Below are 16,119 nucleotides of genomic sequence, written 5' to 3'. Positions count from 1 at the left end.
CATGTCTCACACAGAAATTATAATACATGTGGTATTTATTTGGTTTTGTTTTTATTTCAATTTTATTTCTGGATTCTACTTTGCTCTGTAAGTTATTTTTCTTGCATGACAAGCAATATCCAGTTGTTCATGCACTGCCTTTTTTAAGTTTTGACATTTTGCCCAAATTTAAGACAACAAGATGCTTCCTAGAGGTTCTTCTAGCTTCAACGAGGTCTCTGATGCTTCTGGCTTTTAAAAACTAGTACATACTAAACCTAATATACATAAAACTAAGGCACAGTTAGTGACAGCAGCCACAATTTCCATTCCACATGAGTGTATGTTCTCTGTCTATGCACAATGGTGCTTCCAACCTGAAAACAATGCATGCAAGGAAAGAAATATGGGTTAGTGTGATGGGATTTCCAATGGAGCCTCAAGGACTTTGGTATCCCCAAACTATAAAGAAAGTCCAGAGAACAGAATGCTTAACATCTCGAACTTCCTTTGAATTCCCAGCCTTACTGAACGAAGAATAAAGAAAGCAGGAATCCACTAATTAAAGAGAAATGGGGCTTATTTGTCTTGGTTTCTGAAGTCACAGTTCTCCACTTCTGAAAACACAAGTTTCTCACCAGTTCTTTTCTGCCCTAGGGCTGTGACCTAAGCAGCTTAAATGATACACAGATTTTGGTCGAAATCTGCTCCTTATTTACTGGACTTCAAATGTGCAAGCAATTACTGAATGGGTCTCGTTTATTGAATAAAAGTATTTAGGCATTATGTTTACAAAGGCCTAGAAACATTAAAATCTAGTGAAAAACAATTACTTTTACAGAATACATCTGCAAGCAATATGAAGTCATTTTGTTTTTGTAAATTTCTCCGTAATAGACTTATTGTTGATGTGGAAAATGTTCACATTGCAGCAGTGAATAATTTTGAAATGCCAAACTTAATAAAGGAGAAATTATTGCAAATAATATCACAGCCTTTAAAGAAAAAAAAAAAAGCCAAAATACCAGCGGTTTCCTGACTAGTCAATCCTCTTCAGATTGGCAGAACCTCTTCAGACTAATCAGGAAGAGTTAGACAAATAGTTACTTTATTATGGAGGCTGTCAAATAAATCAGAATCTGGCAAGCAACTGTTTTTGAGCCCTGCAGCCGGCCTGGCTTCTTTTCCTGTAAACCCAAGGCAGTTACAGCAGACCCACGGATGTGTGTGTTTGTCTGCACAGCAACGTGTAGGCTTCAGGCCTCTAAACAAAACTTCTTCCAAATCTGGGCCAGCATTTTTCTTGGCTTCCTCAGGTTTTGTTGTGGAACATGGCTGAGAGAAGAAATGTTTTCTAACCAATTAATTCAAGTCACTGCTGTTATTTTTAATGGAGAGCTCTGAAGCTCAGCTCACAAAGGGTAATGAGAAAATAATGTTTTAAACAACATCATCAGAGGAATTAGGCCATGGACTTGAACTACATTATCCAGTTCTCGCCGCAGAGTTATTTTGCCCCCCCAATGTTTGCTCTTTACAATGGCACGATGAATGGGAATTTTGCCTACGGTACAAGCCTGAGACACAGCCACAACTGAAGGTCAGAGAACAGCGAGTTTCAGCACTCAGCCACAAGAAATGGGCTCTTGTGCTGCTACAGCCCTGACTCCAAACACAGTCCCAATGCCCGTGGGCTTCCTGTGCTTGGGAGTGAGTGAAAACCGAGATCTGGTTTTAGCAGGGCACTAGGGCACACGCTTAACCCACTGTCTTACAGCACTTCAAGTATTTAAACTGATGAAGAGGAGATTTAGGTACATGATTACATTGCTCAGTCATTCTGCTGAATAGAAGGAGGAAGAGTAACTACGCTAAGAGGTAACAACATCACCTTTTCTACCTCCTTTCAATCCTTTTTCTGTTGTTTATCTGGCTTGGACAACATTAACTTGAAAGACAACCACAAGGCAGAGGGAAGGCAAAAGGCAGACAGGACAGGGAGGGAAAAGAAAGTTTGAAATTATAAAACAGAATGGATGTAATGATCACTGGGGCTTACAGGCCTGTTTGAAACGTTTTCAAGCACTGCTGCTGTACCAAGTATATCCACCAGCTGAACAGCCAAGAATTGTAGCTGGAAAAGTCTAAGATTGCCCAGGCAAGAACTGTCCTTCCTCCTACCTCCTTTACATCCACAGCAATGCATACTGGCAGCACTGACAAATCAATTCAACACCAGTGATGATACAGACTAAGAAGGTGAGTTATAATAAGTTTTGAAGCTAATAAGATGGCTTAAAAAGATCTTTTTTTTTTTTTTTTTGCACTAGATCACATTAAAAGCAAGTAGCACAGACAGACTTGCACCTGCTTCCAGATGAAAGTGGCATCTAGTGCACTGCTATTCTTAATATGAATTAACTACTAATACACATCTGCTTTCATTCTAATTGACTTTACAGTGCTACTAAAAATAACTGGCAGGCATACTTCTCCCCTTCCCTGTGTCTCAATATGGATTCTCTGTTTTATGGATCCTAAAACGTAACACTTGCTGTAAATACAAACAATACCATCTTATTTATAATGTTCATTATATATACTTTGTGGGGAAAGCTATATATTATGTATATATTATATAGGCTTTGTGGGAAAGAGCCACAGATTGGTCCTTGAAGGCAGCCTGTTTCATGGAGAAAACCACCTGCAAGAGATTGGCATCTCACAGCCTAGGGCCAACAGCAGGGGCAGAGCAGAGGAGGTGCCACTGGTGCTGTCAGACAAAAACTGAGAGATGGGGAAAGGACAAGAAACTCATGTTTCACAATAAAAAGAAAGACTAAAAATACAAGAATAGGAAGGAGACCTTTTTGGTAGGATATATGTTGTTTTATGGGAACAAGCTCAATAATCACAGTACAAAAAAAAATCTTACTTCCTTCACCTTCACCTTCTGCAGGCAGGGTGAGGTTATCTACAAATTTAAAGGGGGTGAAAACGCCTGCAGTCACTCAGTAACTGAGATCTGAGTGCCCATAATATATAGTGACATGTATAACACGTTGGTCACTTCAGCCACCTTTGTGGCAATTAATAAAAAGAACAGACACCTTAAAATCCTTGTTGGTTACAAAAGGTTACTCTGTGCTTTCATCCTTGCATGATACCTTAATTGAGTTTATATATGAATGGGATCCCCTTCAATTTTAGGCTAATGTTCCTTTATATTTATAATATTCAGGATAGCGTCACATGCTTGATTACCTTTAAAACACTTATCATGATTCCATTTAAAAATAAATGAATCCCATTTAAAAGTGACTTGTCCCCATCTTCTAGTATTTATGGACAAGGACATATGGGGCTGATTTCCCTCATTATTAAGAAGCACGTCTGAGGCTTAAATCATTTAAATTATTCATTGACAGCAATTGGGCTACTCATACAAACTCCTACTTACATAAGGAGTCCCACTGATAGACCAGTCAAGTGGATGAAGATGGCTGAACAGATTTTGGGATGCATGGAGCATCCATGGACACTGCTGACTTTGATTAGGGTGAGGAGCACTTTTGAAAATGGGGCCCCACCTTCACTAATTAATATAATTTAGCTGAGACCTTCAACATGGTTGTTCTAAATGACTTTTTCTTCACAGGTCACCATAACTGAGGTCCTGAGGGGGGATCAGCAGCAGCTGGAGGAACAGGAGTGACTGTGCATCAATTACCTCAACAAAATGCCAGCCTGTTACCAGACATTTCTAGAGCACTGGGATTTTCCTTTTTGGTGTGGGTTCACAGTGATGCTGAGAGCAGCCAGACACAAGGTAGACATCTCTGCCCAACGTGGGCTATGAAAGATTTCATGAAGAACAAAGCCAATTCTAAGCAAATAAAGAAAATTATCTTCAAGCAGCAGAAAATGCCCATCTTTAGCGTGAATTTTCCTATTCCTGCAATACTGAAATCAGAGACAGGAGATGGAGAAATCAACTGCATTGCTGAGCTTGGACTGTAACAGTCCAAATAACAAAGGCTGTAAGCATTTAAAATTCTGCTAGAAAGAGACTTTCCAGCCTATCACAGACTACTGTGCTCTCTGACCACCTCAGCACTGGAAGACCTTGAGCTAACTGTGAGCATGTTTCCAATCAGTGGAGTCAGTGAGAGAACAGGAATCATCCTTCATGGAAAACAAAAAAAAGCTATTGTTATTCTTCGCAACGTTTTATTTTTAATTAAAATGACATGTTTCTTGCTCTCCTTAGAATGAGCCAAAGGAACATTTGCAGTCATTTTCAGGTCACATTATGTTGCACATATTGCAACTGATTTCACTGCAGTGTGGGCAAATTACTATTTTTTGGCACAACTAAATCATTATCAAGGTAAAAGCAGATAGTGAGTACCACCAACACCCAGAGATTACAATATATTTTAGGAAAACATGGTCTAGCTCTTGGAAGAAGACACTTTCATATTTCAGCCATTTCTCTCTTCCTACCCAGCCCCAACTCTGAGCCCCAGCATACCCTGGAATTTGCTCCTACATGTGATCCTGATGTAAAGATTTTGTTTTGTTTCTGTTTCCCCTAAGAAAGGCAAAAAGGTTAGTAAGTCTTTAAGCTCTGAGTTCTTATGGCTGTTAATATTTCACACTGCCAGCAGGGAAAGGAATTAAAACTGCCAGTAGCTATCCAGATAGATTTTAAAATCCCCTTCCCTCCCCCTTCTCTCTGCCTCCCTCAGCTTCAGAGGATATTTTCCCCGCAAATTGGTTTTAAATTAAGGAAGGTGATGAAGGCAATGTGCCGTCTCAGCATTTTCCCAGGTGCACTTAATCTAATTTCATTAAGGAGATCAGGACAGATGATCGCTACAGTTGAAACATTAAGTCTGTCCATTTTTGTATAAAAAAACCATTAAGTCTGTCAAAGTGTCGGCGGGTGGGCTGTTTATTATTGGAGATGAAGGCATGCTTTGCTTCCCCAATAAACTGTCAGGAGTAGTAAACCACAAATTAAGTCAGCTGCTGCCAAAGATTTAGGCAAAGATCTCCAACTAATTTTGACACAGGTGTGGCAAAGGCCAAGGAAAGGCTCGGAAACCTTGGAAACTGAGCCTGTTACTTGTGTTTGAGATATTTCAATCTGACCAACGAAGAGTGGAAAACTGGGCATCAGTGGGCATGATCAGGACCTGCTGATGCTTCTGACACTCCAGACAGAGTTGATGGGAGCTGTGCTGCACCGTGTGCCCCACAGCACAACCTGTAGAGTTCACCTTAAGCAGACAAGAACCATAAAAGCTTCATTCAAGCCACTGCTCTGTTTTGAACTTATGCACAGCTCTGACTGAAATGTAGAATCACATTCCTCGGACATACAGGTATCAAACACAATCAGAGGAAACTCATCAAAACTTTGGAAGACCAAGAGCCGTAACAGGAATCAAGTGAAGCCTTCAGATACTACAAAACCAAATGTGAGCCATTTGCTAAGGAGAACATTTTACTTCTCAAGAAAAATGCAGCTGGGTAGAACTCAGTATTAAAGACCATCAGGAAATGTTAAAAATGATGAAATATTAACTGGAATTACACAATCTTTACAGTACACACAGAGAAACTAATAGTGACTAATATGGAATCAGAAGTGACATTCCAACTTGAATTTTGTGTTGAGGGAAGAATATCATGTTTGTAGATAATGTGCTTTGAGCATCAAGGGTGGGCAGAGCAGAGGAAGGTTCCTTTTCCCACGCCAGGTGCAGGCAGGGCAGGAGCAGAGCCCACTTGAGCTGTATCCTTTGTTCCTGCCCAGGGGACACAGTGCTGCACACCGTGCCCTTTGGTGTTACTTAACCTGGCAAATGATTTTGGAATACAGGAATGAGAAACTCTGCCAGCCAAATGAGGGCCTGCAATTGTGGCTACTGGAGCATGCATCCTCCAGAATTCTCATCTCCTTGGCATCTTTACGGTTAATTATATCATTCGATTTAATTAATTGAATTGCCTAACTCAATTGCCAATTCCTATCACCTGCCTACTCTGTTATGTTCTATCTGATCACCTTCCAAGGAGTTACTGCCATTGCACAGGTAGCCCTTTGGAGCTCAGACTACCTTATAATGTTATAATGGTGTTTATTGATGTGGGCAGACAGCTGCACACAACTGCTCTCTTCTCTGTTGCCTCACATCTTAAAAATGTCTTCACAAGGTCCCTGGTAAGATAAGAAAATGCTCCAGGATGGGAAACTGGAACAGGGAGATGTTAAACAATGGAGAAAACAGAGAGCCAGGGACATGCTGACTGCCAGCAACAGAACTGGTATTATCCTGTTGTGCCCAAGAGCTCTCCATAAGCTCTCTTCAAGCCTTTTATGTGAGTTAATGATGCATTTTTTTTTCAGCAAACTAGAAGGCTCTTCTCATTGTTTGCTCTGAAAACTCTTTTCTACATTTTCAAGAATGAATATGGACAACATAGACTGTGATGACTCAGCTTGTTATATACAGACTAATGTACTTAAAATTTGAGTTTTTGTCTGGATAAGAGAAAAACACAAAATCTCAGTAGGAGGGGAGCACATTGGTGCTGAAACTTTGACTCTCGTTTCGTTTTTTAACTACATTCTTGCTTTATTTAAATACAAAGGTCAAGAAGGGCTATTATTACTAATAATATTTACCAGAGCTGTAGTTGAGAAGCACAATTTGGAAGGCTCCTCTCCCTCTGAAAGGATTCACAGGGCTTAACTCAACTGCCCCAAAGTCTCAGTGGGAACCTTTGTGTCTGCTCCACACACATGGTGGGTGGAATGATGGAAGCCCAGGGCATGCCAAGTCTCTCCCCCATCTGGCATTTCCCAAAGAGCAACTGAGTGAACAGGGTACGCAGTGGGCTTAGAGGATGCTATTTTTCTGGCAAATCTATTCATGGAGAATGATGAAATAAAACAAATTCACTGAATGGTGAATTTTTGTCTTCCTGTACTGGCAACAACATTACATTTGCCTGTTTATAGCACCCAACTCTTTCAAGGGCTACAAGGTTATTTTAAATTCAATATTTTGATATTGTTTAAAAAGCAGATCTGTTTTTAATAACAACATGCAGATTGTCTGTAAAACAGAGGCTTTCTTCCATTAAGAGAACTAACAGTCTTTACCCAGTTATTACTATATGGGAGAGAGCTTTCTCACTAGTTTTCACTCTATATCACTGGGTTTTCTGTTGGTAAGGAATAAACCTTAGCAGAAGCACTGATTCTGTGCACGTATGTGCATGCACATGCATATATGCAACACCACTGCATGATGCTAAGCCTGCAGCAGAGCCCAGCCACACACTTCCACAAGGACATGCAGCACTGCTGTCCATAAGCCAGAGCATCCTACGGTTAAAAACCACTTCAGATCTGTCTGAGAACCCAGCTGGGAAATAACTGGCAAATGGAGATTTCTCATTATTAGCCACAGCTGAAAACTGTCATAGACTGAAGTGTAATGCTAACAGAAGTGCAAATACTGCCATGTGAAAGCCCTCGGTTCAATTCCATGTTTGATCCTTCCCTTCTGCTGCAACCAGTATGAATCTCAATTTCTGGAAAAGTACCAAGTTTAATTTCTCAGAGAAAAGGACAATCGAATGATGGGCAAAACCAGTTTGGTTTTGGTCTGGATAGGCTTCAAAAATAGCAAATAACAGATTACCTGAAGTGGGAACTAAACTTCCAGCCTCACAAAAACAAATCATATGGAACCCACTTTTACCATTGCCAGATAAAATGTAATGAACAGAGGAAGAGAAGCCTCCAATAGTGCTGGAAGGGGCTTTTCTTACTGCTGGGTAATCTCGTACACAAACACACACACACACAGTGACCATTCCTGCTAGAGCAACTCCTGGACCTCTCTTCATTATTGCATCCCTTTCTCCTGCTGCCTGAACTATGATTTTTCCTGTGGGCTTGTGGATATCCTTTCAAGGTCAACACAGCTGAAACAACAGTGATAATTTCATCCCCCAGATCTTCCATACAGTTTATTCTTCTCATTGCTTCTCCTCTTATCACCTCCATCACTCACTCAAGCCCACGGTACTCAGCACCCTCTTTGACTCACAACACTCCTGACATCAAAATATTCAACCTGTGTTTTAAGTCCTGTATATTCTTGTTCTCTGTAACATAATGAGCATCCTCTGTTTAGCAACACAACTACATTCTCGGTCAAGCTGCTTCACCCTTCATTTACCATTTAGTCTTTCCTTTGGTGACAGCAGATCTAACTGTGTCCTTGTGCCAAGGAAAAGTTCCTACAAGATCATTTTCCTAGTCTGTGGCATTGCTTCCTACACAGCTTCTCACTTCCTGAATGGCAAACTATCACTCTTCATGTTTTGACTCTTTCACAGTTTACCTCTTCTTCCCAACACTGACATTCAGCATTGCTGTAAACTTTCATCTCTCACTGGTCTGATTCGATCACCCCCTTGTTAAACTTTCAAATAAACACCTCCTCAGTACTTGCCACTGTGCCTGAGAATAACTTCCCATTCACAGTCATAAAGCTGCCTGACTTTCCCTCTCAAATGCCTCCTAAAACCTTAATACCTACCAATACTCCCTTCAGATTAATACCTACGAAATCAAAGCTGGACAACAACGAGGCTGCTGGAATTCTGAAAGAGTGCTGTTGACATGTCCCCCCACTCACCTGGATCCCTTCTCTCTCATCTCTTTCTTAAGCCATGAACTGTTCTGTGTTTTCACAGCAGGTAGCAGGATGGGAACCCAGCCTCAGGTGGAGGGATCACAGCACCACTGTGCTGCTCCCCTCCCATCTATCACGGGCTAAGCTGCACCTGCTCTCTTGCTGCCGACTTCCAGGCACCTACTGGGAGGCTGGGATTAGCAAACTACAGCATGGCAAGGCTGATTCACATTGCCACAAGCACAGCCTGAGGAACTCACTGGGCTGCTGCAGAAAGCCATGAGAAAAAAAGGACTTCAAAACTTTTTGTCTCCAGCTTGGATTTAACTTTACCTGTCTCAGAGGTTGCTCGCTATAGCTAAAACATAAACCTACAGAACAAATATACAGTAAATATTGAGTGAACTTAGAAACACAGTTCCATTTTTTGCACATCTTACTTAGCACCACATTAAATGAAGAATGCTTGATATCTAACCCCTGATTTGGAGAGCTCACTTACATGGCGGGGCCATGTAATTAAGCTGACAACCCCCAATTTCACACAGAGCAGACAGAAGTCCAAGACTGAAAGAACATGAACACTGAATTACTTTTAAAGAAAGAAACAGACACTTTTAAAAATGCAATCTTGAACACTGTTATTAAAAAAATGAGAGCAACATTTTGGAGTAACGAGCAGAGATTACTCATTCCCTTGTTTTACACAAGTTGACTTTTGGCTTTCTGCAGAACACCATTTAACAGAGCACATTACCAAGCTGCTAGCCACTTTTCACAGTGATGCTAAAGCAGGTAAGAGACAATAAGTGGAACTGTTGATGGTTTATATTACTCTATTATGTTAATGTTCACTAAAGTATGCCATAAGCTCTCTCATTACATGTGTATAAACCAATTCTCTGTGGTGTTATTCCTGTGCTAAATGCTATAACTACATAAATCTTGAATTAATGGAGACTTTATAGTTCCAGAAAATGAAGGGTAATTGCTATCTGTTAATGCTGTTGTTGCTATTAAAGGAAGTATATATTTTCAGTAACAATGTTTATGGACCGTGAGCTTCACATCTCAGCTACTGCACAGAGAAGAGACAGTGTAATACAAGTATCAGACCGACTCCCTTTCTCTCCCTCCTCCCTCTCAAAAAGCACAGTATCATTTCCACAGCTTCAGTAAGCAACATTGCAATGCTCCTTAAAGCTGCAGGGCCCAAACCAATGTCCTTCACTGAACATACAGTAAAGGAAACAGGATTTGCATTTCCATCTCTGGGAACACATGATTTGCTAAGTTTCTCGCTTGGTTAAATGGCTGGACAGCTCACTTTATTAGTTTGGGTATCTCAAACAGTTCTGTGAGAAGCACATGGTGACAGAATGATAGGTGTGAGAAAGTATCATCCCACTTACTTCCTCTGAGATTTCAGCAGTGATGCAGAAGTGAAAGGCTATACTTGGCCAGAGACAGTTCTCAGAAAGTAGATGGGATTGACAAGTCCCCAGCCTTGAGCTCCTCTTCTCCGATTATTAAAAACAGCAGTGCAATGTTTGGAAACACTCACAATCTGCTGTGAAACTGTACCTTGCACTAAAGTAATGGCTTCTCTTTCTGATACACTGTACGTGTGACTGACTATGCTCAATTGCTTTTCTCCCCTGGAGCCCTGCACAGGAAAAAAAACCAAACCATCAGGGGTGTGTTTATATTTTACAATGCAACGAGGGTAAAACCTTAACTTTACTCTAATGTCTATGTTTGAAAACATTAAGAGCTCAATAGCCCATACACCTATGAACTAAATAAATAGTGCATAATTACTAGCATGGTACAGAGAGAGAAGTAGGAGGTGGAAAATTTCAGTTTTGCTTCTAGCTCAGTTGCTGACTCAGTTTGTACTTGTACACGGACTTTTTTTGTCTGCTTTCCTCGTGAGTTTTATGCAGGCGATACTGACCTGATGTTTATGACTAACAAAAAAATGTTATGCAAATCAAAAGTACATTAGTAATTCCTGCCCTGCCCTTCCTTAGTGCCAGCGTGGGTAAGTGTACCTCGAAAAAGCTGGTTCTTGCTGACCAGGCAGCAGAGCAGCATTGCTCTGCAGCAGTGGGGAAAGAAGCCGACCCATCATGTAATTTGGGAAGGCTGGTGCTGGGCTAGGCACTGTGCTGAATACTCCATCTGGCTGCAACAGCCTGGGAGCGTTAGCAGGAGATACATTTTGCCGTAACAGGGAGGAGGAAAATGTCCGTCAGGACAGTCACACCAAAATTTTTATAGCTCTTTGTTGCATCAGTCAGGTTAAATTTTAGACAAACACTGAATGAGTTTCCAGGGGAGTGTAGTATGTCAGGTAACAACAGAGCGAGTCAGGCTGCCCCTGTATTTCCCAACTGGAAGGCACTATTGCACTTATATTATCCCCATGAAAGGTTTGAAGCATCTTCACTTCAACCCTGGTGAATTTACATGCATGTGCCCATATCTTTGCTGACATAAAAGCAACCCCACTTAATTCCAGAGACCTATTTAATAGGACTGTGTCATGTTTCACGTCTCTGCAGATCAGGCAAGAGATAGAAAGATGATGATCTTGTGCTGCTTTCCTTATGAAGAAAAGAAATGTTATTATTAAGGCAGAGTCACCTTAAGGAGAAGGTAGCTGGGAAATAGGTGAGCCTAGAAGGTCAAATTACAGTTACAGAAATGTAAAGAAATGTCATATTAATGGTAAGGAACACTGTAATAGCCTTTCATTTGCTGTAAAGGACAGCACGTTACCAGCCAAACACAATGCAGCTTCCTCTGAAGGTAACCTCAGATCCCACATTCTGAAAGCTAATCAATGTTGTTCAGATTTCAATTTCTTCTCTACAAGGTGAAGTCAAACCTAATCTAACAAACGTCAGTCTCAGATGTAATGCCGCTAGCTGGGTCTACCAGTGTAATTTAGATAATCATTAATAGCATAGCTGTATAATAAAACTACATGTCACTTACAACTTCATCTGAGGTTTGACTGGCAGATCTTTAAACAGTTTTCTAAGTGATTGCTTTTACTTCCTTTGATTGGGCAGTCTGAGAAACGTTTTAACCCCATGGTATCTAAGCTTTTAGGGAACAATATTTCACCCTCACCACCCCTGCTGTCAGCTCTGCTGGTGTGTAACCTTGTAAGAAACACAACTCGGGGAGAGGGGTGGTCTCAGGGAGGGGACTTTATGCACGTATACTCATATAAATTTAAAATAATATAGAATAATATCTGTACAGTTTCCTTCATTCAACATACTATTTAAATGTTTCTCTTCAATCAAGCCGCCATTTCTAAACACAGCTTTTGCCATACTCCAAGAATATTTAGTATCTGATGGGATTTTTAAAAGAAAAAGTTGAAGAAGCCCTAATGTTTCTATAGCTTTAACAATATAAACAAAAAGCAAAAGACTTAACCAGGAGAAGCTTTCAGAGTAGTCTCTTGAACTCATGGTAACCTCTGATGCAGCCGGGCGTGCTGCTGAGGACACAGGGCTATCTGAAATCAGCCTTTGCTTGTGTAATGCTGATCCAGGAGAAAACTCTGTGCCACAGCTCCCCATCAATGAATGCAAGAGACTGGACAGCCAGAATATAAGAAAGGTTTGATGAAGATCTGCCCTGAGATTTCCAGGTTTGATCTGCCAGAAGCTGGCAAGGAATACTCAAGTCTTTTTTCTATTTGATGTTTAAAAGCATGGTGCCACTGGCACTACACTGTGGGACTTGTCTGTTTTCCTTGCAGAGGTGAACAAGAAACCCCCGTACACAAACACACAACTACAACCTTTCAATGACCAACCTCTGTACTCAAAAGAAGGTCAGAAAAATCATTGCTCTGTGATAAATATGCATGCAACATGACAAAACACTCCTTGACAGTTACCACACTGCCTTGGAGGGCAGGTCCCATCTTCTAAACTGATTATAAAATTGACATCTTCAAAGGTTACTATATATAAAATATGGGCTCCCGACAAGTTATCAGAGGAAACTTCCTCTGAAACAGCACTAATGCTGTAACTCGGGTCTCACCAAAGGCTCACATAATAATCAATAAAGACTATTATGTTAACGGGACTTTCTTTCCTGTGAATAGAAGCTAGTGAAGATCACAGAGTAGCTGATCTGATGCTTTTTCATCCAATTGTAGATATTTTAAAATTTGACATGAAGACTGGAGGAAAATGTTATTTTCAAATTCATTCTTATTTTGACTATCAGGGAATTTCCAAGCACAGGAAATAAGAAAATTCAGTCTTACCTTATCGTCAATATCGCTCTCGCTGTCACACTGTGGATTAGAGAGAGAGAAAAAAAGATTTTGAGAAACACCTTTATGTACAGGGATCTTTTGCATCATCCTCTTAAATCTTTAGGATAGCTGTTTATGATGTTCACAGTTCAATGAAACACACTTCTGATGTTTGCAGTAATGCCTTTTACATTGCTAGAATAAACCAGACAAAGCCAGATCCTCTCTTACACAAAGTTATGGTGTGCTCTTATTGGATGGGGGAAAGCAAACTTTAAACAAAAAGACAATCAGTGATGCATTATAACAACCACTTTAACATGAGTACCCCAACAAAAAGCATGCCTTTTTATCATCCCAAATCGTGGAATATATAGTAACAGTTTTGCATTGCTTCACCTTGATAAGCACTTTGTCATCTAACAAGGAAACTGTGAAACTGGCAATCAATTTCTAATTTAATGAGTGGTACCAAGAATAGTAATTAAAATACATCATAAATTCTGGTACACTTTTTAGTTTGAATGAGATCACGATCCCAGGAGGAAGTGTTTACTTAAAGAGTTTTGGAGTGCAATCTCTTTCAGGCTCTGAAAATGAAATGCTCTACTTTCACAGCACAAATGATGGAAAAATAACTTGAGCGCTGAACATTTCAGGACACGCACATCTTGCTGACTGGAGCTCAGAAAGATTTACAGTTGGGAACAGCAGTAAATCTCTTGGTGTCTGTTATGATGACAGAAGTGGTCAGTGTGTTCTGTAGCCTTGGTGCCCAGTGGGAATTTCCTCCTTCAGCCAACTGCTGATGGGGATGGCCCAGCGGGCTTCTGTAACCGGCAGCACCCTACAGAGTTCACTGGGTCAACAAGAGGGGACTCTGCAAGCCAGCAGTGGCAAGCTCCAAATGTGGAAGTGGTCCATGAGAATGCATATGCTTTGGTGTCATGAATGTAAAAGCAGAATAGATCTGTTTGGTCATTTTGCCCAGATTTCCTCCTGGAGAGGGGAAGAGGGATCTTTCCTGTCACATTCTTTTATCCTCAAGTCACACAGCAGCAATTTCAGCTGTTATGTTCTTAGTTTTCTGCTGATTTATGAGAGAATATTTAATCTCTTCTTCTTCTATTTGGCACATGGAATGATTGACCCTAAATACTTGAGGAATCTTTTATTTTTAAATTCTCTGAAACACAGCAAGCACACAAACAGCCCCAATATATTGGAGGAATCTCCCACAGTGCTTCTGCAGTGAAGAGTGCTCAGCTTCCCGACTGACACCTTATTCCCATTTTACTGTAGTAAAAATGCTTGGTTTAAGGAAGCTGTTTTTCTACAGTCTTGACTAAGCAGAACTCTTTTTCTTTCAAAAGGAAACCATTTTACACTGCCCCACACGATCCACAGCATGTTTTTCACTGAGAAATCCAACTGTTTAGTAGGATGTGCACAGATCTAATTGTATGTGTAACCATTCTGGAAAAGAAAGAACCTGAAGAAAAATGATAGAAGTAATAGGACGCTGCCTTGCAGGGGCCAGGAACTGTGGGTGGGCAAGTTCTATGGGAAAAAACAGTGTTAATATCAGCAAATACTGCTTTGTAGTAGGCAAGAACATCAGACAGCCATGTCTTTAGTAAATACCTTGCCATAAGCCATTTGTGCCTTTTTTGTGACTTTTATTCTGTCACTGACCTTTATGAAAATTATTATACGAAACACAGTTTCTGTTTTTTTTTTCACAAACCGAAAGTCATGAGCAGCCATCTGCTGACTCCCCCAAACCCGTGTCACACAACCACAAACAATTAGAAGTGTCTACTCTGGGCTTGGAATGGGAATAATTGTCCATCACATCAAGACACACTGAAACAGGTTAGCTGGGCAAAGGCTGCCCCAGTACCTGCTGCAATTGTGCTTGCTCAAGACAGAGATAATTCACACTGACAGAGCAACACATTCATCAAAACTCAGGCGGGGGGCGGGGGAAGATGCAGTCACAGCAGTCCACTTCTTATTATTTACATGCTCCTGAGAAACCCTGGCTGAGTGGAGGGAAGCCTTTCACCTCCACCCACAGGGAGCTCAAATCAAGCCCTAATGCTACAGAGACTGTGCATTCCCCCAAATTATCGGCATAATGCAGTGGGTCACAAAGACTTTGTTATTTTACCCTTTAAAGCCTGTCTACGTGAAAGTATCCTAAGTTGCCATTTTAATCTTGGTGCTCATTCAACATGAACACTCGTATTTTAGAGGCAGAATATTTTGATGATGTGATTCATTGCTCAGACTAAAGCATGTTACAGTAGAACGACACCTATTACAAGAATGGCATAAAAATAAGTTAGCATGCTCAGCCATGGCTTTCTTCAAATTGTATGCTTAGGCAACATCAACACAAATTTTAATTCTAACAGGGGCTTAAAAATTATACACTGCAATAATAAAATAACCAAATAAATTAAACTTTGAAATCCATTGACTAGAAAGCATTCAAAATTATCACTAAATCTCAGATGGTTTTGCCTATGAGTCCTGGTTTAATAAAACTTCAGTACTGTAAACATTACCAAATTTAGCTTAAAAGTATTTGAGATGTAAACAATTTTTTTGAACTGTAGTAACCATTATTATTCAAATACAAGGTAGTATTTTAGTCTTCTCTGGTTTTGTAACAAAACTTGTCTTCCTATTTCTTACTGCATTATGATGTTAAAAAAAAAAAAAGAGGAGAGGGCTTTTCTTGTTGAAAACAGATTTGACCTCCAAAATTTGTATGCCTATGAGTAAAAAATCCTCTTACAGATGTTTTACATTATTAAAAGGTGCAGAGTTGCTTTATTTAGATGCCTAATTTTGCTTTGTACCAATATGCAACTTTGCCTCATGTAGATAAGTGAAAGTTGCAAAAAGCCAGTGAACCATCAAATCCACATGCTAGATTTTATAAACAGACATATGAATGAAGCAAACAGCTGCTCTCTGAGGATACATTTTTCCCCATTCAGGATCTGTAAAGACTTCATAATTAATTGCTTTTAAAATGGAAAAGACAGCAAAGAATTTTGTTTCGTTTTAGCTTACATCTTCCTTACTTTAATCATGATTGCATCAGTCCTG

At 40.2% G+C, this 16,119-nt stretch overlaps 1 protein-coding gene across 18 annotated transcripts in view; it reads right to left on the bottom strand.

The window, feature by feature from the left end:
• FBRSL1 (fibrosin like 1) overlaps positions 1 to 16,119 on the bottom strand; it is a 500,076-nt gene that overhangs the window by 156,851 nt on the left and 327,106 nt on the right. For all 18 annotated transcript variants that reach the window (XM_088176075.1, XM_088176066.1, XM_088176077.1 and 15 more), the window contains one exon: positions 13,006 to 13,035. In XM_088176075.1, the coding sequence (XP_088032201.1) occupies positions 13,006 to 13,035 (30 nt within the window). The remainder of the gene's footprint in view (positions 1 to 13,005; positions 13,036 to 16,119) is intronic.

The sequence above is a fragment of the Sturnus vulgaris genome, chromosome 19 (genome assembly GCF_052056855.1).
Source record: "Sturnus vulgaris isolate bStuVul1 chromosome 19, bStuVul1.hap1, whole genome shotgun sequence".
In the NCBI taxonomy this organism is placed as follows: domain Eukaryota; kingdom Metazoa; phylum Chordata; class Aves; order Passeriformes; family Sturnidae; genus Sturnus; species Sturnus vulgaris.
The sequence above is the reverse complement of the archived record's forward strand: the minus strand, read 5'-3'. Positions and strand labels throughout refer to the sequence as shown.